This window comes from Melanotaenia boesemani, chromosome 13 (genome assembly GCF_017639745.1).
Source record: "Melanotaenia boesemani isolate fMelBoe1 chromosome 13, fMelBoe1.pri, whole genome shotgun sequence".
Lineage (NCBI taxonomy): Eukaryota > Metazoa > Chordata > Actinopteri > Atheriniformes > Melanotaeniidae > Melanotaenia > Melanotaenia boesemani.
In genome coordinates, this window is record NC_055694.1 from 951,375 (window position 1) to 975,396 (window position 24,022).

Consider the following 24,022-nt stretch of genomic DNA (forward strand, 5'->3'; position numbering starts at 1 on the left):
AACTAGTTAGAACAATTACGATACAACTTCACAGTAGACCTGACCTGGTATCAGACCTGGTATCGGTCTTGGTATCAGGCCCAGCATCAAGCCTGGTATCAGGCCAGACCTAGGATCAGATCTGGTATCAGATCTGGTATCGGGCCTGGTATCGGGCCTGGTATCGGACCTTTATCGGACCTGGTATCAGATCTGGTATCGGGCCTGGTATCGGATCTGGTATCAGGCCTGGTATCGGACCAGGTATCGGACCTGGTATCGAATCTGGCATCGGGTCCTTTATCGGACCTGGTATCGGCCCTTGTATCAGGCCTGGTTTTGGACCTCTTATCGGATGTGGTATTGGGCCTGGTATTGGACCAGGTATCAGGTCTGGTATCGGACCTGGTATCGAATCTGGTTTCGGGTCCTTTATCGGACCTGGTATCAGATCTGGTATCGGCCCTTGTATCAGGCCTGGTATCGAATCTGGTATCGGACCAGGTATCGGATCTGGTATCGGACCTGGTATCGGATCTGGTATTGGGCCTGGTATCGGACCAGGTATCGGATCTGGTATCGGACCTGGTATCGGATCTGGTATTGGACCTGGTAAAGTAACTGCTTTAAGCTATTATTGGTTACGACACATCAGTAAAAAGCAAGTGGTGGGTGATTTTTTTCATTTTAGCTCTGTTTTGATAGGTCATGATTATAGACCATGACCTACTAATTAAGAAATTTAGGGCCAATGGTTTATAGAAATTCTGCCGCTGACCTAATAAAAAGTGATGTCAGACAGGGAGCAATGTGTTGTTTTTAATGGCTCAAATGTAGTTCAATTACACTTGAATGTGCTATTCCCCAGGGCACTACTGCAGGAACAGCCATGTTTGCCTCCACTCCAGGCCCTGAGCAGGTTAAAGGAACACTTCAAATGGAAATTATGTTGGATTCTAAATGGGTCAATCAAAATAACTTGATCTGGTGGTTCTGGTAGATCTGATGTCAGCCATCAGCAGTGAGCCAAATCGTTACCATGACAACGTTTTAATGTGGAACAGAATAAGGGGGACGGACATATAGTATAATCTGCTACAGACCAGCTGATGTGTTCGTTACCACGGTGATGTCTTCAGCATCTGTTACCATGACGACTTAGAGAGTTAAGCTCTGAAACTTTGGTTAACACATTTAACTGACTCCATCGTCCCGTCCTTCGACGAGCCCACCTGCTGTTTGTTGCTGCTGGTTTTTCCCTTGTTTAGTAAAAGTTTAATGATTTTAACTTCCCATCATGCCTTGGGACACGAGCCACGAGGCTGCTTGTTGAACAAACAGTGCCACCTAGCTGCAAAACTGAAGGCACAGCTGGGATAAATAAATATCAACAGGACAGTATGTACACACAATAAGTTAGTGTTTATGTCTCACACACATACACACACTCACACACACAGTTTAGCTCCTCCAAAAATGTTTGATTGTTTTTATTGATCGGCTCTTTGATCAGCAGGTTTGATCTTCAGGATGACTCCAGTTTCTGGTTTTATGTCCAAGATAAAACAACATCAGGAACACACGCACACACCTGGTTCACACACCTGGTCTGTGTGTGTGTGTGTAATCAATGTGTCTGTTTACATATTCACAAAACATCTGATAATAATCTGATTTCTGGAGTTATTATTACATGTGTAGCCAGAGTAATGGGATAGATTTCTCCCTGACACTCTTGCTGCATATCGACCCGAACGTCTGATTTATTTCATTTTATCTCAGCATGTAAAAAACTCAGTTGTTTCCGACTTTTTGACATCTTCCGTGAAAAAAAAAAGGCGACGACATCACGTGAGCAGAACACAAAAGAAAAGCAGGATGATGCTGGAGTATAAACAAAGTAAAACGTTCACCTTTAGGCAGCTTCTTAGCTCCCACATTAGCTGCTAACGCTAAGGGCTAAGATACACTTGCTGTGAAGGCTAGCGTACACGTCAGCGTTCCACTATGCCGCTGTGATGGAAGCATGGCCACAATGCTCAATACTGGAGGTCACCACTAGGGGCAGTACACCACACTTAGTGAAAGGTCAATGTACCGGTCACGTTGCATTTTCAGGGCATCAACCAACCAACCCAAAACGCTTCCAGTCTGTTGCCAACTGTTCGTGTGTTTGCCTCGGACCTGTTGTGTTCACGCAACACGTTACCACGCATCAGCGCGAGCGGCCTACACGCCAGACACGCGCAGCGAAGGCGTGGCAGCCATGACACGTACAAGCTGACATCCATCCTGACCAACAGCTCTCACCCTGCATGAAGTCAGCAGACTTGTAGATCCTCTTTCATCCCTCTGCACCGCTGACTTCTCACGTCGTTTCATTTATAGAACAAAGTCCCTAGAATTTGTTCAGAATTGTTTGTTTTTCTAGCATTCAGCTTCTCGTCGATACAAACCATCCTCTGGAGATGCGGAGACGTTTGAATTTCCCCAGCGTGGGACAAAAAAAGTCTTATCGGTAGTGGATGTAGACGTGTCAGTTCTGATTAATCTGACAGTAATCTGATTACTGTCTGTTATCAGATTATGACGGGCATGTAAACGGACTCTGTGGAAAACTGGAATCACTCTGAAATCTGATGGAAGTCTTGCTTCAGTAGAAAAAGGCTAAACTCCCAAACACCAGCTGATCAATAATCAATATCTGTGATCAGAGTAAAAAGAATTGAACTTGTGCTTTTTGACTCACAGACAGCAGAGAACTCTGGGAAATGTAGTGCAAGGCAGCAGGTGAGATGATGGTCCCTGATCTGATTGGTTAGATTGTCATTATTGGTTTGGGTTCAGTTAGCATTAGTTAACTTAAGTTAACCTTGTTAAACCTTTTAAGAGTCATTTTATGTTATTAACGCAAGTTAATGTTAACATTAGTTAACATTGTTAGACTTAGTTAACATTAGTTAGCATTAGTAAACATTAGTTAACACTAGTTAATGTCTGGTTAGTTGGTTTAAAGTGAGTTTAACTGCTGCTGCCATGTGACAGAATCTGGATCTCCTGAGTCGGACAATAAAACCTTGTATGTCCCAAACTAACAAACACACATTCAGCAGGAAGACACAGTGTTCCAGTCGTCCAATCAGATTCTCTGATCCAGTCCCTGCTCCCTCATCTTCATCCTCATCTTCAGCAGGTAACACGTCAGAGGTCGGTGACTTTGTTCTCCACCAGGGCGGCGACCTGCTGCAGCCGATAGGCCAGCTGCATCTTCTGACAATACATGTCCTCCTCCAGGGACATGATGATCTGAGAGACAGGTGGAGACAGGTAAGTGGAGTCTGGATCCGTGCAGATGTTATATCACGTGACCTGAGAGTGTGTGTGTGTGTGTGTGTTTTACCTGGTCATAATACTTGTTGATGTACTTGTACAGTTCATGAAGAGCAACAAGATTGTTGATCCCTGAGGCAAAACTCTGAAAGCAAGCGGAGAAAGAGTAGGTGAACTGATGTACCGGTGTACAGGTAAACAGGACAACAGGTAAACAGGACAACAGGTGTACAGGTAAACAGGACAACAGGTAAACAGGACAACAGGTGTACAGGAGAACAGGTGCACAGGTAAGAAGGAGAACAGGTGTACAGGTGTGGGTACTGACTCCAGACAGTTCGGTCAGGGTGGAGTTCATCTCCTGATAACATCCTGATGCAGCGCTGTGGATGTCGCTGTAGTACCTGCACACACAAATGCTCCATCAGGACCACACTCACAGTGTTTCCATGGTAACCAAGCAACAACGGTAAGTTGCCTCACCTCTCTACTAGCTGTTTGTATCGTGGGATCTCTCTGGCATACAGCAGTTTGTTGACAGGAGAGTCCTGATTGGACAGAGAGGTACAATGAGGACACATGACTGAAACACACAGAAAGAGACGGAGAGACAGACGGGTCGTACCCGGCCCACTTTGTGCTCAGAGGTGGTGCAAGAGTCGATGAAGGTCTGAGCGATGACGGACAGGACGGCATCGATGCTGTCTGTTACCTGGACATCCAGAACGAACTGAGGATTCTTCAGGATGTTGACCCAGAACCTGAGAGGGAGACTGGAGACACAGACGGGTCAGAGAAAGACAGATAAGAGACAGACAAGTCAGAAAGAGACTGGTCAGAGAAAGACAAGTCAGAGACAGACAGGTCAGAGACAGACGGGTCAGAGACAGACGGATCATCGACAGACAGGTCAGAGACAGACAGGTAAAAGACAGGACAAAGACAGACAGGTGAGAGACAGACGGGTCAGAGACAGACAGGTCAAAGACAGACAGGTAAAAGACAGGCCAAAGACAGACAGGTAAGAGACAGACGGGTCAGAGACAGACAGGTCAGAGACAGACGGGTCAGAGACAGACAGGTAAGAGACAGACAGGTCAGAGACAGACGGGTCAGAGACAGACAGGTAAGAGACAGACAGGTAAGAGTATGAGACGGGTTTCTGCCAGGTGTCTCTCACCTGTTGGTTTTCCAGATGTGGACGGTCTCAGGATCATCAATTCCATGTTTCTCTGCCATGTCGTCCAGAAAGTCGAAGAAGAACCTGACGGCGATCGGCGGAGGACGCTTTGTACTGAGGATGGACACGAAAACATCGTCCACAAACTTTTGCAGCGTCCCCTGCAGAAAAAGACAGGTGTCTTACCTTTATGGACATCTGTTCAGTCAGGCATGTGTTACCTGCATGGTAAATATTTCCCCCAGGTTATCAGAACTAACAAAGCTAAATTATGTCCAGCTACTTAAAGCAATAGAGGATGATCTCTCACGGTGGAGGCGCTTACCCATATCACTCATGGGGAGGGTTGCCACAGTTAAAATGATGGTTCTATCTAAAGTAAACTACCTGTTTTCAATGATACCCACTAAACCGTCCTCCAGTTGGTTTAAGTCACTGGACTCACATATATCTAAATTTTTATGGAAAAATAAGCCATCACGTATCAGTCAAAAACCTTTACAACAGACTAAAGATAGAGGCGGATTGGAGCTACCCGACTTTAATCATGTTTTCTTAGCTAACAAGCTGCAGTATATCTCCAAATGGCTTAAACCTAGCAGTCTGGATGAATCATGGTTAGATGTAGAGCAAGCATTGTGTGAGGATGTGTTTATCTCTGACCTGCCATTCATCAGCTCAACCATCATAACACATAAGTGTTTTAAAAGCTGGACATTACGGTTATGAAAATGGAGCTTTGCATTGACGGCTATAATATTTTTAGAAGGGACAGGTATAAAAATAGGGGTCGCGTAGCATTACTCTGCTCAGCGTTTATGTCGGATAGTTTAGGATCTCTACGGGTCATCACCTGAAGCCAGGACTGGGACTGATATGCAGCACCTGAATGGTTTTTGTGTCTCAGATGGTCTTTCAACCAACCGTCTTTACTACTGGTGCCACTGGCATAGACCATATTTACACAGATGTTCCTGAATGCTGCCCCAAACCATTTTCTCAGTCTGAGGGTTTAAGTGACCTTAACGTGATAGCAGTTACCAGGAAAACTACAATTCCTAAAGGCAAGGTCGATATACACATAAAAGGATCTTCAAGAAGTCCATTCCTGAACGTTTTTTGGCAGATGTTAATTGGACTGGTGTGTAAGCTGCTGAGGAGCCAAAGCCTCCTTAAACATCTTTAATGAAATCTTCAGGAAAGTTGTTGTTAAGAATGCCCCATGAGAGAGCGTACTGTAAACCGAGACCAGCTCCATGACTGAATGAGACCCTACAGCCGCATGCCACATGTACAGCAGTACAGTCTGGATTAGTGGAGGACAGATTCAAGTATTATCAGCTGAGAAACCAGGTTGGAATACTGAAAAGACCAATGGAAAAAGAATATTATATGCAGAGAATAAGTGCTGGAAGCAGGAGGGTAAAGAGCTCCGGAAACCCTTCATGGAATGATGGAAGAAGGACAACTGGTCGGGCTTCCGATAAATAAGGTCAATGCACCGAGGAATATGGACCACACTGGTTCGGATTATCTACAACCGCAATGGTTCGGATTATCTACAACCGCACTGACTTTGCTACACGGTTAATGGGAATTCCTTAGATATATTTTGTTCTCCAAAAACCATCAGCTCAGTTTAGTTTTTGTTTAACTGGAGAAAGTTCAGACACATCCAGTCATTAATCTCCTCAATACATTTACCAAGAGCCTGTACGGGGCCTCGGTCTCCTGGTGACATTGTAATATATACCTGTGTGTCATCTGCGTAGCTATGGTTACTAATGTTGTTCTTTATGACCTGTACCAGCATGTAGATTTGATTCTATTCTATTCTATTCTATTCTATTCTATTCTATTCTATTCTATTCTATTCTATTCTGTTCTGTTCTACAGTCATTTAACAGACACTTTTCTCCAAAGCAACTTACATCTGAGAGGTAGAACAACACCAGCAGAAACCAACCAGGACGGACGTTGTCATTAAGTGGTAGTCAGACTGCTGGGAGTCCAGGTGGACCCAGGTGCTGTCAGGTAGAGCTAGAGACAGTGTGTATATATATATATATATATACATATATATATATATGTAACTGTCCCCTTGCCCTCCGTGGGCGGTCTCTCATCCATCCAAGCTCGGGTCCTCTACCAGAGGCCTGGGAGCTTGAGGGTTCTGCACAGTATCTTGGCTGTTCCTAGGACTGCACTCTTCTGGACCAAGATGTCTGAGGTTTGTCCTGGGATCTGCTGTAGCCACTCTTCCAGTTTGGGGGTTACTGCCCCGAGTGCTCCGATGACCACTGTTGCCTTCACTTTCCAGGCTTTCTCAAGTTCTTCTTTCAGCCCTTGGTATTTCTCCAGTTTCTCGTGTTCCTTTTTCCTGATGTTGCAATCGCTTGGTATTGCGATGTCAACCACAACGGCTTTCCTCTGCTGTTTGTCCATCACCACAATGTCCGGCTGGTTTGCCATTACCATTTTGTTTAATTACGAGATCATGATTTCATCAAACAACATCATCTTGGCATAAGTGCAGCAGCTTCTTCAGTACCTGGTTGAACCAAAGAGCTGGACAAATCTTTCTACCTCATTCTGAGTAGAAGAGTTAAGCTAAGTGTGGAAATGCTCCTTAAACAACTGAGTCTTTAGCTTGCTTTTAAAAGTGGATAAGGACTCTGCGGATCGGACGGAGTTTGGTAGATGGTTCCACCACCGGGGAACAACAGAGGAGAAGAGTCTAGCTACTGATGTGGCGCCACCTTGTGGTGGGAGCACTAGGCGTCTTTCACTGGCAGAGTAACTGTGGAGAGGGAGTGTAGCTCTGGATTAAGGAGTGGAGGTAGACCGGAGCCGTTTGGGTTATTGTTTTGTAAGCCAGAAGCAGAGCTTTAAATCTGATGCGCTGCAACTGGAAGCCAGTGGAGAGCGATTAGCAGCGGAGTGACATGAGCTCTTTTGGGCTGGTTGAAGACCAGACGTGCTGCTGCGTTCTGGATCATCTGCAGAGGTTTAACTGAGCATGCAGGCAGGCCAGCCAGTAAGGAGTTGCAGTAGTCAATGCGTGAAATGACCAGAGCCTGGACCAGGAGCTGGGTCGTGTGTTCAGTCAGGTAGGGTCTGATCCTCCTGATGTTGTAGAGAGCAAATCGGCAAGACCGGGAGACCGAGGCAACATGGTCCTTAAAGGTCAGCTGGTTGTCTACCATGACACCAAGATTCCTGGTAGAAGACGTAGACACAAGTGTGATGGAGTCAAGCTGCACGCTTATCTGTGGCGGTAAGGAAGGATTGGCTGGAAAGACAATAAGCTCAGTCTTGGACAGATTTAGCTGAAGGTGGTGATCCTTCATCCATGCGGAGATATCAGCAACATGCTGATATTCACATTGAGACGTTGTGTCGTCAGGTGGGAAAGAAAGGAAAAGCTGAGTGTCATCTGCATAGCAGTGGTAGGAGAAACCATGAGAGCTAAATGATGCACCGAGTGAGGAGGTGTATAGTGAAAAGAGAAGAGGGCCAAGCACCGAGCCCTGAGGCACCCCTGTTGTCAGCCCATGTGATCTGGACACGCCCCCTCACCAAGATACTTTGAAGGATCTCCCTGTGAGGTAGGACATAAACCACAAGAGGACAGATCCTGAGATGCCAAGCTCCGGGAGTGTGGAGAACAGTATATGATGGTGGACCGTGTCAAAGGCAGCAGACAGGTCCAGCAGTATAAGGACTGAGGATTGACCAGCGGATCTGGCAACCCGTAGGGAATCAGTAACTGACAGGAGAGCAGGTTCAGTAGAGCGGCCTTGCCTATAGCCAGACTGATATGGATCTAACAGGTTGTTGTCTTGGAGGAACTGTGAGACCTGACTGAAGATGGCATGCTCTAGTAGTTTAAACATGAATGGAAGCAGTGAGACCGGCCGGTAGTTTCCAGCCTGGGCTGGGTTAAGTGTGGGTTTCTTCAGCAGTGGGGGAACCCGAGCTTGCTTGAAGGCAGAGGGAAAGACACCGGATTTAAGAGAGGAGGTGATAATATGGGTTACTGCAGGTTTGATTGTAGGTAAAATGCTCTGCAGGATGTCAGAGGGAACAGGATCAAGAGGACAGGTTGTGGGTTTTGAGTTGACTAGAAGTTTAGAGACTTGGTCCTCATTTAGAGAGCAGAAGGAGCAGAGTGAGGCACCAGTAGCTGGTTTGGTAAGGCTGAGTTGGTCCGGCTCAGTGAATTGGTTACTGATGGTAGCAACCTTTTCAGTGAAGTAGGAAGCAAACATTTCTGCAGTCAGCACAGTGGGAGGCTGAGCAGGTGGTGGAGATAGAAGAGAGTTAAACACCATGAACATGTCGTGTGTTGGGAGCATTGCGGATCTTGTTCTGATAAAAGGCTATCTTGGCCCTCTTTAGGCTGGATGTGAAAGTTTCAGGTTTTTGCTGGTACTCAGACAAGTCAGTGTGCTCTTTTGATTTGTGCCACTTTCTTTCTGCAGCCCTGAGTCCGGCTCTGTGATCCCTTAGAACCTCTGTGAGCCATGGACTGGGAGGGTTTTGTCTGGCTGGTTTTGACACCAGAGGACAGAGTTTGTCCAGAGAGGAGGCGAGAGAGGAGCAGAGTGTTTCTGTAGCCTCATTAACAGACAGTAAGGAGAAGTCTGAGTGGGAAGGGAGGGTAGAGTAAACCTCATCAGACAGCTGTGTAGGTCTGAGGGATCTCAGGTTTCTGCGGTAGGACGCCATTTTTAGAGGCTCTTGAGTGACATGAGGAAGGAAGACAGAGAATTTAACCAGGAAGTGGTCTGAGAGGTGCAGCGGGGTGACGGACAGGTTGGCTGTGGAGCAGTTTCTGGTCAGAACCAAGTCAAGAGTATTACCATCTTTGTGTGTTGGAGGAGTCTGAACCAGTTTGAGATTGAAAGAGTAGATGAGAGCCAGAAAGTCAGTCGCTGTGGTTTGTCAATGTGAATGTTCATGTCTCCCATGACAACAGAGGAGAAGATTCTAGCTACTGATGTGGCGCCACCTTGTGGTGGGAGCACTAGGCGTCTTTCACTGGCAGAGCGTAACTGTGGAGAGGGAGTGTAGCTCTGGATTAAGGAGTGGAGGTAGACTGGAGCCTTTTGCTACATTAAGCTCCTTTTGGCAAAGAAAATATGTTTGACACAACACACTTCAAAGACATCAGTCTGGTGAGGTATGTGTTACCTTCATGGACAGCAATCTGGTCAGGTAAATCTCAGGTATGGCCTTGGCTCTCTCCCGCTCTCTCATGCTGCTCTTTCGATGTTTTGGGATTTCTGGATCTTCACTGCTCTTCACCAGGTGCCAAAGGCGCAAACCTTCCTCCTCATCACCCTCCAGCATTGGTGTTTCTATGACAACACAAACACTTTCAGTCACTGTGACGACCGAAATAAAAATTTCTCAGCTTGTCTGTGATGTGGTTATCAATATTCTTCTGATTTTATTCTCATCATATTTCTACATATCTCTACTGTAGGGCAGCTGTAGCTCAGGAGGAAGAGCAGTCGTCTTTCGACTGGAAGGTAGGCAGATCAATTCCAGGCTTCCACTGACTACATGCCGAAGTGTCCTTGGGCAAGACACTTAACCCCGCGTTGCCTCCCGATGTGCCTATCAGGGTGTGAATGTGTGTGTGAATGGGTGAAATTAATAAGTAGTGTAAAGCGCTTTGAGTGGTCAAACTGGCTGGAAAAGCGCTGTATAAGTACAAGTCCATTTTTACCATTTCTTTGTTCTGTGTCGTAGTTACATGTGTTTGGAGCCCCAGTGGTTCTACGTGTTCAGCGTTATCGTAGTTCTATGTGTTCAGCGTTGTCTTGGCTCTACGTGTTCAGCATTGTCGTGGTGCTACGTGTTCAGCATTGTCGTGGTTCTACGTGTTCGCCGTTATCGTGGTTCTACGTGTTCAGCGTTGTCGTGGCTCCACGTATTCAGTGTTGTTGTGGTTCCAAGTGTTCGGCGTTGTTGTGGTTCTACGTGTTCAGCGTTGTCGTAGCTCTACGTGTTCAGCTTTGTCGTGGTTCTACGTGTTCAGTGTTGTCGTGGCTCCATGTGTTCAGCGTTGTCGTGTTTCTACGTGTTCAGCGTTGTCGTGGTTCTACGTGTTCAGCGTTGTCGTGGTTCCATGTGTTCAGTGTTGTCGTGGCTCCATGTGTTCAGCGTTGTCGTGGTTCTACGTGTTCAGCGTTGTCGTGTTTCTACGTGTTCAGCGTTGTCGTGGTTCTTCGTTTTCAGCATTGTCATGGTTCTACGTGTTCAGCGTTGTCGTGGTTCTACGTGTTCGGCATTGTCGTGGTTCTACGTGTTCGGCGTTATCGTGGTTCTACGTCTTCAGCATTGTCGTGGTTCTACGTGTTCAGCGTTGTCGTGGCTCTACGTGTTCGGCATTGTCGTGGTTCTACGTGTTCGGCGTTATCGTGGTTCTACGTGTTCAGCGTTGTCGTGGCTCCACGTATTCAGTGTTGTTGTGGTTCCAAGTGTTCGGCGTTGTCGTGGTTCTACGTGTTCAGCGTTGTCGTAGCTCTACGTGTTCAGCGTTGTTGTGGATCCATGTGTTCAGCGTTGTCGTGGTTCTACGTGTTCAGCGTTGTCGTGTTTCTACGTGTTCAGCGTTGTCGTGGTTCTACGTGTTCAGCGTTGTCGTGGTTCCATGTGTTCAGCGTTGTCGTGGTTCTACGTGTTCAGCGTTGTCGTGGCTCCACGTGTTCAGCGTTGTCGTGGTTCTACGTGTTCAGCGTTGTTGTGTTTCTACGTGTTCAGCGTTGTCGTGGCTCTACGTGTTCAGCGTTGTCGTGGTTCTACGTGTTCAGCGTTGTCGTGGTTCTACGTGTTCAGCATTGTCGTGGCTCTACGTGTTCAGCGTTGTTGTGGTTCTACGTGTTCAGCGTTGTCGTAGCTCTACGTGTTCAGCGTTGTCGTAGCTCTACGTGTTCAGCGTTGTCGTGGTTCCATGTGTTCAGCATTGTCGTGGTTCTACGTGTTCAGCGTTGTCGCGTTTCTACGTGTTCAGCGTTGTCGTGTTTCTAAGTGTTCAGCGTTGTCGTGGCTTTACGTGTTCAGCGTTGTCGTGGTTCTACGTGTTCAGCGTTGTCGTGTTTCTACGTGTTCAGCGTTGTTGTGGTTCTTCGTTTTCAGCGTTGTCGTGGTTCCACGTGTTCAGCGTTGTCGTGGCTCTACTTGTTCAGCGTTGTCGTAGCTCTACGTGTTCAGCGTTGTTGTGGATTCATGTGTTCAGCGTTGTCGTGGTTCTACGTGTTCAGCGTTGTCGTGTTTCTACGTGTTCAGCGTTGTCGTGGCTCCATGTGTTCAGCGTTGTCGTGGTTCTACGTGTTCAGCGTTGTCGTGGTTCTACGTGTTCAGCGTTGTCGTGGTTCTACGTGTTCAGCGTTGTCGTGGTTCTACGTGTTCAGCGTTGTCGTGGTTCTACGTGTTCAGCGTTGTCGTGGTTCTACGTGTTCAGCGTTGTCGTAGCTCTACGTGTTCAGCGTTGTCGTGGTTCCATGTGTTCAGCATTGTCGTGGTTCTACGTGTTCAGCGTTGTCGCGTTTCTACGTGTTCAGCGTTGTCGTGTTTCTACGTGTTCAGCGTTGTCGTGGCTTTACGTGTTCAGCGTTGTCGTGGTTCTACGTGTTCAGCGTTGTCGTGGTTCTACGTGTTCAGCGTTGTTGTGGTTCTTCGTTTTCAGCGTTGTCGTGGTTCTACGTGTTCAGCGTTGTCGTGGTTCTACGTGTTCAGCGTTGTCGTGTTTCTACGTGTTCAGCGTTGTCGTGGCTCCATGTGTTCAGCGTTGTCGTGGTTCTACGTGTTCAGCGTTGTCGTGTTTCTACGTGTTCAGCGTTGTCGTGGCTCCATGTGTTCAGCGTTGTCGTGGTTCTACGTGTTCAGCGTTGTCGTAGCTCTACGTGTTCAGCGTTGTCGTTGGTTCTACGTGTTCGGCGTTATCGTGGTTCTACGTGTTCAGCATTGTCGCGTTTCTACCGTGTTCAGCGTTGTCGTGTTTCTACGTGTTCAGCGTTGTCGTGGCTTTACGTGTTCAGCGTTGTCGTGGTTCTACGTGTTCAGCGTTGTCGTGGTTCTACGTGTTCAGCGTTGTTGTGGTTCTTCGTTTTCAGCGTTGTCGTGGTTCCACGTGTTCAGCGTTGTCGTGGCTCTACGTGTTCAGCGTTGTTGTGGATTCATGTGTTCAGCGTTGTCGTGGTTCTACGTGTTCAGCGTTGTCGTGTTTCTACGTGTTCAGCGTTGTCGTGGTTCTTCGTTTTCAGCGTTGTCGTGGTTCCACGTGTTCAGCGTTGTCGTGGCTCTACGTGTTCCGTGTTGTCGTGGCTCTACGTGTTCAGCGTTGTCGTGGCTCCATGTGTTCAGCGTTGTCGTGGCTCTACGTGTTCAGCGTTGTCGTGGCTCCATGTGTTCAGCGTTGTCGTGGCTCTACGTGTTCAGCGTTATTGTGGCTCCATGTGTTCAGGGTTGTTGTGGTTCTACGTGTTCAGCATTGTCGTGGCTCTACGTGTTCAGCGTCATTGTGGTTCTATGTGTTCAGCGTTGTCGTGGTTCCATGTGTTCAGCGTTGTCGTGGCTCTACGTGTTCAGCGTTGTCGTGGCTCTACTTGTTCAGCGGTGTCGTGGCTCTACGTGTTCAGCGTTGTCGTGGTTCTACGTGTTCAGCGTTGTCGTGGCTCTACGTGTTCAGCATTATTGTGGTTCTACGTGTTCAGCGTTGTCGTGGTTCTTCGTTTTCGGCGTTGTCGTGGCTCTACGTGTTCAGCATTGTCGTGGTTCTACGTGTTCAGCGTTGTCGTGGTTCTACGTGTTCAACGTTGTCGTGGCTCTACGTGTTCAGCGTTGTCGTGGTTCTACGTGTTCAGCGTTGTCGTGGCTCTACGTGTTCAGCGTTGTCGTGGTTCCACGTGTTCAGCGTTGTCGTGGCTCCACGTGTTCAGCGTTGTCGTGGCTCCACGTGTTCAGCGTTGTCGTGGCTCCATGTGTTCAGCGTTGTCGTGGTTCTACGTGTTCAGCGTTGTCGCGTTTCTACGTGTTCAGCGTTGTCGTAGCTCTACGTGTTCAGCGTTGTCGTGGTTCCATGTGTTCAGCATTGTCGTGGTTCTACGTGTTCAGCGTTGTCGCGTTTCTACGTGTTCAGCGTTGTCGCGTTTCTACGTGTTCAGCGTTGTCGTGGCTTTACGTGTTCAGCGTTGTCGTGGTTCTACGTGTTCAGCGTTGTCGTGGTTCTACGTGTTCAGCGTTGTCGTGTTTCTACGTGTTCAGCGTTGTCGTGGTTCTTTGTTTTCAGCGTTGTCGTGGCTCCATGTGTTCAGCGTTGTCGTGGTTCCACGTGTTCAGCGTTGTCGTGGCTCCACGTGTTCAGCGTTGTCGTGGCTCCACGTGTTCAGCGTTGTCGTGGCTCCATGTGTCCAGCGTTGTCGTGGTTCTACGTGTTCAGCGTTGTCGCGTTTCTACGTGTTCAGCATTGTCGTGGCTCTACGTGTTCAGCGTTATTGTGGCTCCATGTGTTCAGCGTTGTTGTGATTCTACGTGTTCAGCATTGTCGTGGCTCTACGTTCTCAGCGTTATTGTGGTTCTATGTGTTCAGCGTTGTCGTGGCTCTACGTGTTCAGCGTTGTCGTGGTTCTACGTGTTCAGTGTTGTCGTGGTTCTACCTATTTGGTGTCATTGTGGTTTTATGTGTTCCGTGTAGTGGTCCATGGTTCTATGTATTCTTACTCTCTCCCATCTGAAACACCTGGTGGATTCCTGAACTTTGAGATCGCGGAATCAGAGCTACTGTAGCTCCATCGGGAACCTGAAGAAGAAAGATAACAATAAGGGTCAGGTAGGGTAGGTAGACTACAGGAGGCAGAGCTTTGATGTGATTGATCGGTTGTTACCTTGTAGTGCTGCAGGGTGTTGAGCCGTTTCCAGCGGCCCTGAATGACCGCTGTGACATCATCATCTGAAAGAGTCAGATGACCGGCCTGACCTGAACGCCATTCTGTTTATAAACAAAAACAGGTGAATACAAGCGGTGTGTAAAACCACAGACAGGTAAGACTGATGAGACTGGTAAAGCAGACAGGTGTGTACCCAAGTCCAAACTGTCAGCTGCTGGTCTCTGAGAGAATGGAGCACTTCTGTAGACCTGATCCAGGATCTTATCCTTCACCTGTGCACAGTAGAGCATGAAGGTGAGGCGCAGGAAGACAGGCAAGTAAAGACAGGTAAGAGGCAGACAAGTGCCTACCTGTGTGATGGTGTCAGTGTCGAGAACTTTAACAGGACATGGCTGAATCTCAACTCCGTTCTTCACCAAGACAGTCAAAGTCTGTGAGAGAGACAGAGAGACAGATAGAGAGACATATACAGATAGAAAGACAAAGATAGGTAGAGAGACAGAGACAGGTAGAGAGACAGACAGGGAGAGTGAAATACAGGTAGAGAGACAGACAGAGACAGGTAGAGAGATATGTAGAGAGACAGAGACATGTCAGATACCAGTTGATTTGGTGTAAATGAATAAAAGTTTCTGCTGAACCACAGGACTTGTGTTGCCGTGGTTACCATTGCACTGTAGTCGATGTCATCTCTCAGCAGATGACTATCGTTCAACGTCCGTTTAGCTTTTCCGGTCACAGCGTCCACCGGTCCTTTGTCCACCTGATACTTAATGGCTCTGTAGAGCATGTAAAGGGGTTCCCCCGCTACGTCCTGAGGACAGACAGGTGGAATAAAGACAGACAGGTGGTAGGGACAGAGAGGACAGTGGAGGCAAGATATTTATATATTCTTATATATTTACATATCTAATAAGGAATGGAAGGAAGTTAAACTTATATCATCCCAAATTTTCAAATAAATCTACAAGATTTAAAAACTTAGCTTCCCATCAATATAATAATACCATCATCATTCACAATAATAATAATAACAATAATAATACTAATATTAATAACAATAATAATAATGTTTACACATTCATTGTCATTAGGGTCAGTGTTGCTCCCTCCTGGAGGTAGCGAACATGGTCCTGATTAGTCGGGTCAAACTCCTTTAGTTCTTCAAACATCCATCCTCCGTACACACCCAGCTGTTACACCTTTATTAATCCACTGCTAATTTCAAGTCCCGTGCACCCGGGGTAAAGTCTTATTTGAGCAGACCGCTGGAGTAGCGAGAGTTCTTTTTCTAATTCGTATTTCCGTATCACTTCTAGCCCAAGTATCTACTTGGTTGACTTTGTGTGCCTGCGATAATACTTGAGATTTCTCTTCTCTGTATAGTTTGTTCAATATTTTTCCATTTTCAAACATTTACAGCGGTTTAAGACAGGAGATGCCTGAGCGGCATGGCAGTCCTCCTTACGACTCGGCAGTGCCACGCCACCGTTTCACTTCCAGTTTGTAACGTTTCAGATTTTATTCTGGGTTTTCACCATTCCACATGAACCGGAGGAAGCCTGAGGAAGGTAAAGAAGACGAGGCTGGAGGTTGATTTTCACAGATCCCACATCTTCCCATGTCCTCCTGATTTCCTGCTACGCCGTGGGAATATTTACATCCTACTGAAACGGTAGTTTGGTTTCCTAGACAGGTCGTCATGTTGGAGCTCCAGAACTGGAACAGTTTATTAATATTTGTGTTTTAGCCAGATTTAATTTGTATCCAGAGTAAAACCCGTAGACCTCCAGATGTCAACTAAACTGAGCAAAGACGTTTCTGGGTCTTTTATGTATAAGTCCATCTTACTCATGAACCCTGTACCTTTACTGTGTTGTGTACTAGTATTGTTACACGACTTTTACACCCATGTCGTATTTTTATGTAACCAAACCACTTCAACTTCCCGTTTTCTTGTCTGGATAAATGTGTTTCTTGTAAGTAAACCATTTGTGCCTTTTTCTTCCTCAATGTGTGTGTCACGTAAGATAACGTCAATCATCTCCCTTCCCTCCACTGATCAGGTCTAATACACCAGCTGACCGACCGAGCTGCAGGTTCTGTGTCAGAGCCTGTTACCTTGGCAACGTCACAACAAAATAGTCCACTCAGCCGCTTCTTGTGAAAAACTTACGATTTTAACAGTAAAAAAACAACATTAACGCATTAATAGCTTATTTAATATTTTTTTCTTTCGTAAGGGACCATGGTATAAGCGGGATAATGCCAGATGTGGTGGCCATCATTTCAAAATCGTCCATTAATTTATGATAATAGACAACTCGTCATGCATTATCCCTTACTTATTTGGTATGGCCGACTATGTGCACACAGTTTCCTCCGGGATTAATAAAGCATTCTGATCCTGTGGTAGCAGTAGCATCTTTGTCGCTAGCATCTGCAGTTTCTTCGACATTTTCATTTTCCTTGGTTATTTTCTTCACTGAGCTCTTTACAGTGCGCCCATCTTGGCTCAGCCTCATGCGGGAAGTCCCCCAGATTAACTTTCAGTGTGTAATTTATGTTTTTCTATTAATTTTTCCAGTCAGTTATTGAAAAGTTTTTCAAGAATTCTGGAGAATTGGGAAGTAATGCCACAGATCTGTAGTTGATGATCTGGTTTGTAGAAAGGTCTGCTGTTTACATTTAGTCTGGAAATAACCGGTTTGAAGCCATAAGTTACAGATGTGGTGGATAGGAGGAAGGACAGACAGGTGAAAGTAAGACAGGAGAAAGGACAGACAGACAGGTGGAAGTAAAACAGGAGAAAGGACAGACAGACAGGTGGAAGTAAGACAAGAGGAAGGACATACAGGTGGAAGTAAGACAGGAGAAAGGACAGACAGGTGGAGGTAATACAGGAGGAAGGACAGACAGACAGGTGGAGGAAAGACAAGAGGAAGTAAGACAGGAGGAAAGAAAGACAGACAGGTGGAGGTAATACAGGAGGAAGGACAGACGGACAGGTGGAGGAAAGATAAAAGGAAGTAAGACAAAAGGAAGGACAGACAGACAGGTGGAGGTAAGACAGGAGGAAGGACAGACAGACAGGGGGAGGTAAGACAAGAGGAAGTAAGACAAAAGGAAGGACAGACAGGTGGAGGTAAGACAGGAGGAAGGACAGACAGGTGAAAGTAAGACAGGAGGAAGGACAGACAGGTGGAAGTAAGACAGGAGGAAGGACAGACAGGTGGAAGTAAGACAGGAGGAAGGACAGACAGGTGGAAGTAAGACAAGAGGAAGGACAGACAGGAGGAGGTAAGACAGGAGGAAGGACAGACAGACAGGTGGAAGTAAAACAGGAGGAAGTACAGACAGACAGGTGGAAGTAAGACAGGAGGAAGGACAGACAATCAGGTGGAGGAAAGACAAGAGGAAGTAAGACAAAAGGAAGGACAGACAGAGAGGTGGAGGTAAGACAGGAGGAAGGACAGACAGCCATTTGGAGGTTTGACAGGAGGAAGGACAGACAGGTGGAGGTAAGACAGGAGGAAGGACAGAAAGACAGGTGGAGGTAAGACAGGAGGAAGTAAGACAAAAAGAAGGACAGACAGACAGGTGGCGGTAAGACAGGAGGAAGGACAGAAAGACAGGTGGAGGTAAGACAGGAGGAAGGACAGAAAGACAGGTGGAGGTAAGACAGAAGGAAGTAAGACAAAAAGAAGGACAGACAGACAGGTGGACGTAAGACAGGAGGAAGGACAGAAAGACAGGTGGAGGTAAGACAGGAGGAAGTAAGACAAAAAGAAGGACAGACAGACAGGTGGAGGTAAGACAGGAGGAAGGACAGAAAGACAGGTGGAGGTAAGACAGGAGGAAGTAAGACAAAAAGAAGGACAGACAGATAGGTGGAGGTAAGACAGGAGGAAGGACAGAAAGACAGGTGGAGGTAAGACAGGAGGAAGGACACACAAGTGGAGGTACGACAGGAGGAAGGACAGACAGACAGGTGGAAGTAAGACAGGAGGAAGGACAGACAGACAGGTGGAGGTAAGACAGGAGGAAGGACAGACAGACAGGTGGAAGTAAGACAGGAGAAAGGACAGACAGACAGGTGGAGGTAAGACAGGAGGAAGGACATACAGGTTGAGGAAAGACAGGAGGAAGGACAGACAGGCAGGTGGAGGTAAGACAGGAGGAAGGACAGACAGGCAGGTGGAGGTAAGACAGGAGGAAGGACAGACAGATACATGGACAGATTACCTTGAGGAAGGAGTAAAGACAGATAGACATCCAGTTGGTCAGCATCTTCTCAACAACTGTCTCTGTCCTGAAAGACACCAGGAGGACAGGTGGTCAGTACACCTTTAGGACTCAAGCCTTGATTGGTCAGTTTGTATCTCAGCTGAAATCTTCAAATCTAGTCCAACATGTTAGTTCGGTTCTGTAGACTTGTAGGACGAGGGAGCGTTTCTTTTATTCTACAGTTTTATGTACCTGCGCAGCATGAGTTTGGGGTTCTTGGCGACATACTGCTGCACAAGGTCCTGCAGCAGAGTCTTCATGACCTCAGTGAAGTACTCCAGCTTGTCATGCAGAGCCAAGGTGAGGAGGCTGGCCACGTAGCCCCGGTCCCTCTGAGAGAAGCCCTGCTGGGCCTCCAGGGTGTGGATGAACTGGGACATAGACACAGAGATTCAACTACAGGTACCATGTCTGGCCTGTCCACCACACCGCCTGTTCACCACACCGACTGTCCAACACACCGCCTGTCCACCACACCACCTGTCCAACACACCCTGGTGAGGAAGAGTCTGTTGTTGAGGAGGGTGTTGAGCTGCTGGAGGCCCTGCTCCACCGTCGGCCTCCTGGACTCCGGCAGGTCCAGCTGGCGGCTCAGTGGCGCCATCTGCTGGCCAGGAAAGAAGACTCTCTCTGTGTACGTCTTGTAGTCCAGTAACGGAAGTCCAGGTCCTCCAACGTCGCTGCTGAGGTCCATCATCTCTGTCATCAGGTCTATGGGAGAAAGTAGAGAAAATGTGATCTGAGATAAACCTCAGACGTTGGTATAGAAACAGAGCCAATCAACCATCAGGAATTTGTGGCAGATGCATGATCAATGATTTGTGTACCGGTAAATTCTTTTCGGCACTGATCTCCCACGTTGATCTCCAGAGTCTCCAGCTGGAGTAAAACCTTCTTGTAATCTCTGAGAGCTTGTTTACTCTTCCTCCTGCACACAAAAAGACACCATGAAACCAGGAAGAACATCTGAAACTAGGAAGAACATCTGAAACCAGGAACATCTGAAACTAGGAAGAACAGACTTCTATACCAGACAGGTACATACCTGTAAATCAGGATGACGACTAGCACTGATAGGATGATGACGGCAGCTCCCGTCCCTAAACTGATCTGAGCAGCCAGTGGGACAGGAGGTAGCAACAGGTCACTGTCGTACTGAACCAGACCCAGGTTCACCTGCAGGTTTCCCATGAACACCTGACAGAAAGACAGGTTGACTGTAAGATGGTTTCTGGACCTGCTGTGTTGTGGCCCTGCTACGTTCTGGGCCTGTTAGATTCTGGTTCTACTGATATTGTGTTGTAGATTGGTTGTACTCTGGTTCTGAACCAGCGCTACCTTTAGGCTGGGCAGCTTGCTGCCATCATCCTCACTGATTGGTTGGACCTCCGGAGGTTGACAGTATAGGTGAGTACTGTCCAGCGTTTGGACCTCACAGGGCTGCTTTCCAAGCCGTGCCTGGACTTCCTTCCTGGTCATGGCTCTGGTCAGGTCCTGACCCTGAGGGACACCATGGCAGCAGGACATGAGGTCAGAGTGTCCAGTGGATCAGAACAATCTTGTGAACAATCTTGCTACATAGATTTTAGAGGATCAGGACCACCGTGTGAATGCTACTTACCTCCACAGCGATCACTCCTCCGGGTTTAAATCGGTACGGAGCATCTGGAGCGTCTCGGTTCAGCAGAAAGAACTGCGGGTTTGGATAATACATGAACCTTTTACCCTAAATGGAGACAGGTAGAAAGAACAGGTAGAAACAGACAGTTTCCTTTATCAGAAGTCAGAGGTGGAAACGTCCTCTAAAGTCTGAATCAGTTGTAGTGTCAAAGTCAGTCTAATTTGTTTACCATTCAGGACACAATCGTGAGAAGAAAAAAAAAACAGGTGGGAGGAAGACAGGTGAGGATGCAGAAGAGATGTCTGTGCCCCAGAATAATGTCAGTTAACGGTCAGTTTCAGCAGCGGTAGTATAGCAAAGGGAACGTTAAGATGTCTGTTTAGTAAACACAGCAGGTTATTATGACTAAAAATGTGATTTGAGTAATGGAGGCTGGGCCCACGTCAAGCGCGTTGTCTAGCAATGATCCTGGGACACAGACAGGTAAGGACGTTGACAGGTGAGGAAGCAGGTACCTTGATGCTCTCATAGTGGACTCTGACATTGTCAAGCTGAAACCAGACACCTTTAACTTTGAGCTCTGGCGTCACTGCGGGGGTCAGACAGCTGATCTGATTGGCTGACACCACCGAGCAGCGCTCTGACACCTGAGAGTCAGAAAACAGGTGGACAGGTGAGATGGACTGAAGGAACTTCTGAGCATTTTTCTGATTGGTCGGTTTGTCTCACCGTTGTCATGGTGCTGTTGAAGACCAGCTGCTGCTTCGCAGTGAGGAGAGTCAGTCGTCTTTTTCGTTTCACCCTCTGAATCTCCAGAGGCTCCACCCACACAGATATGACTGGCTGCTGCACCACGTCCAGGTTACTGCCCGTCACAACGATAACACGTCCACCACTGAGGACAGGAAGTTAGCACCTCAATAGCATGCGTGGTTATACCACGATATCTCAGTGATTGATCATTGGTCCTTACGCGTAGAAGCTTTCGGCAGGAGTGGCATCAGTAATGACGGGGTCGTCAAGGTAACGGAAGTTAACGTTCGGAACCGTCCGCTCAGCTTTACCAAATAAAACCCGAACTGGTACTCCACCAGTCTGATTACTGGTACCAGTCTGACATACCAGCCTGGTGTCAGTGACTTCCCCCACACTGGAAGGACACAGGAGATGAGGAGACAGGTGAGGTCCGGGAACAGGAAGACAGGTGAGGTCACGAGACAGGGAGACCACCAGGACACAACCTGCCAGAATGTTTCATATCAGTACTCACATGTAGCAGGACTGTGGACCCAGGAAGGCACTCAGGTCCGATGTCTGTCCCGTCACAAGCTGTCGTCCTCTGATGGTCAGTCTGGTCCCTCCAGAGACTGGACCTTTAACAGGAACCAGGTCCAACAGCTGAGGGTCCTAAAGACAGATCAGAAAAGAAAGAAATACAGAAAGATCTAGAGATTTCAAACAGCTGAACTTCAGATTTTTGTTGGACATGAAGAAACTGAAGAAACCAGACCAAACCTCGGATGAGTCAAAGGTTACAACTAAACTAAACTAAACTAAACTAAACTCCATGGGCTGGTGGGAATCAGGTTTACCTGGTAGGTGAAGATCTGTGTTGACCTGCCAGGTGGAGTTGTTCCCACGGTAACAAAGACAGGTCCCTCCCTCTGCTTCCCACTGGGCTGTAGCTCACACACAACCCTAAAACCAACATGAAGACACAAGAGAGGACAACGGTTGACCTGCTGACTGGACATGCTACAGAGAAATCAATACCAGTAAACATGGAACCAGTACTAGTAAATCAGAAATCAGTACAGCACCCATAGACTGTATATAAAAGATGGGCGGAGCCTCAGTGTGTTTCTGAAGAGCAAAAGTGAAGCTCATTGGACAGTTCCCACTGTCGCCATCTTGGCAGCGTCACACGTGTTGTCAGCCCCGGAAAATCCAAAAATAGGCAAAGAGGAGGAGCTGAGAGGGGGGCTGTGAAGGTGGGGTTGGTTGATTGATGTCTATCAAACTCTGAGCTGCCTGTAGCTAAGAGCTAACTGAGCTAACCCAGAGCTAACAGTAGCTAACCAGCTAACAGAGGTAGGTGGGCTAAAGCTAAGGCGCGCTGTTAGCCGGCTAAAAACTGCAGTTGTGTTACACTCTCCCTTCTTTCTGTGCATATTGGATACCTGTCAATCAGAATGACACGCCCCTAATTATGCCGAATTTCAAGATTAAATTACCTGCTATTTTTTTGCACTCCGCATAGGCTTCGTATTTTACCCACCCATCCATCCATCCATCCATCCATCCATCCATCCATAAGATAATCCTTTATTTGTCCTACAGTGGGGAAATTTCGGTGCTACAGCAGCAAAGGTGATGAAGTAAAACCAGTGTAAACAGCAATACAGAGATAAGAACAAAAAATATATAAAAAGTCTATAAAAATCTATACAGAAGTCTGTATAAAAGCATATATACAGAATGAGTTTACAGGAGTGACATGTGGTGAGGTTCATGGCTGGCGAGGCACTGATTCACAATCGTAATAACTGAAAAGAGCATCTTATTTCAATATTCATCCAACAGCATGCGGCTACTGGTAATGCTTCATATCCCAACAGCATTCCTCTTTCACTTACACTCACACACCCCATTACCAACTCTTCAGTGAGAAAAGTAATTAGTGGCTGTCCTAAAAGTAACTAGAAGTCACTAAATGACATCATCTAAATGATGTCATCATCTAATGTGCATGACAGCTGGTACATAAAGCTGTAATGGAGGCTGACGTGGAGGAATGTCGTGGGAAAGGCAGAAATTGATGAAAAGACAGGCTAAAACTGTTTAAAAAGGAAAAACTGATAAAAGTACAACTAAGTTTTTGGTTAATATTTTCTTTTTTTGTAGTTTAATTTTGTTAAGTGTAGGTTGTTTTCTAAATAGGAGTCTGCAGCATTTCACAACACTTTAACTTTCTAAATGTTTTCCTCCACACTCTTCATTAATAGACATGAATATGTGACGGTAAGACAGCGCAGGATCCTCCAGCAGCAGCTTTTCATCCTGGTCATGAAGCCGATCATCTCCTGCTCTGATGATGCTGATGATGCTGCTGCTGCTGCTGCTGCTGACGCTGCTGCTGCTGCTGCTGCTGCTGATGCTGCTGCTGCTGCTGCTGATGCTGCTGCTGCTGCTGCTGATGCTTCTGCTGATGCTGCTGCTGCTGCAGCGTGAAGCCTCTTCTGGTTGCTTTTCGATGGGGGAGGGATCTGCGCCGCACCCATTCTTCATTGAGAAGAAAAAACTACCTTCATATCCGTCAATCTCTAAAAGTCTCCAATACTACCAGAAAAAGTCGTCAGATTTGTCCCTAGTCGCTTTTTTGAAAAAAGAAAAAAAAAAGTGCCAGAGGGCCTAAAAACAAGGTCACTAAGTTGGCAACACACACACACACACACACACACACACACACACAGGGCAGGTGAGGCAGAGTACTGCCTGCCTCACCTGCTGACTTTTGTGCACCTTATTGCACGAAAAAAAGGAATAATTCTCTCACACATGCATTAAAGACATTACACAGACTGTGGAGAGTCATAACACATATTTCTGTAAAGTTCATATTGGCGGTTTCTGCCCTGGATCTGATCAAGAAATACTCAAATTCAGTGATTTTTACTTAATAAACTGTCAAAAACATGTAGTCATACTGAAAATGCATTTTTATCA

The 24,022-nt window shown here is 46.9% G+C and overlaps 1 protein-coding gene across 3 annotated transcripts in view; it reads right to left on the bottom strand.

The window, feature by feature from the left end:
- Nucleotides 1–306: 306 nt before the first annotated feature.
- The window catches only part of plxnb3 (plexin B3), a 107,563-nt gene continuing 83,847 nt past the window's right edge, over nt 307–24,022 (bottom strand). For 2 of the 3 annotated variants that reach the window (XM_042004249.1, XM_042004248.1), the window contains 24 exons: nt 21,889–21,994; nt 21,567–21,703; nt 21,270–21,446; nt 21,026–21,191; nt 20,812–20,943; nt 20,297–20,401; nt 20,014–20,175; nt 19,721–19,872; nt 19,503–19,603; nt 19,169–19,386; nt 18,868–19,046; nt 18,634–18,700; nt 15,056–15,202; nt 14,739–14,819; nt 14,582–14,660; nt 14,386–14,489; nt 14,222–14,300; nt 9,686–9,852; nt 4,490–4,650; nt 3,935–4,082; nt 3,793–3,857; nt 3,638–3,713; nt 3,380–3,454; nt 325–3,285 (listed from right to left, as the gene is read on the bottom strand). In XM_042004249.1, the coding sequence (XP_041860183.1) occupies nt 3,181–3,285; nt 3,380–3,454; nt 3,638–3,713; nt 3,793–3,857; nt 3,935–4,082; nt 4,490–4,650; nt 9,686–9,852; nt 14,222–14,300; nt 14,386–14,489; nt 14,582–14,660; nt 14,739–14,819; nt 15,056–15,202; nt 18,634–18,700; nt 18,868–19,046; nt 19,169–19,386; nt 19,503–19,603; nt 19,721–19,872; nt 20,014–20,175; nt 20,297–20,401; nt 20,812–20,943; nt 21,026–21,191; nt 21,270–21,446; nt 21,567–21,703; nt 21,889–21,994 (2,989 nt within the window). In that variant the 3' untranslated portion in view covers nt 325–3,180. Of the gene's footprint in view, nt 3,286–3,379; nt 3,455–3,637; nt 3,714–3,792; nt 3,858–3,934; nt 4,083–4,489; nt 4,651–9,685; nt 9,853–14,221; nt 14,301–14,385; nt 14,490–14,581; nt 14,661–14,738; nt 14,820–15,055; nt 15,203–18,633; nt 18,701–18,867; nt 19,047–19,168; nt 19,387–19,502; nt 19,604–19,720; nt 19,873–20,013; nt 20,176–20,296; nt 20,402–20,811; nt 20,944–21,025; nt 21,192–21,269; nt 21,447–21,566; nt 21,704–21,888; nt 21,995–24,022 lie in introns of all 3 variants that reach the window. The other variant, XM_042004247.1, reaches the window with a different exon arrangement.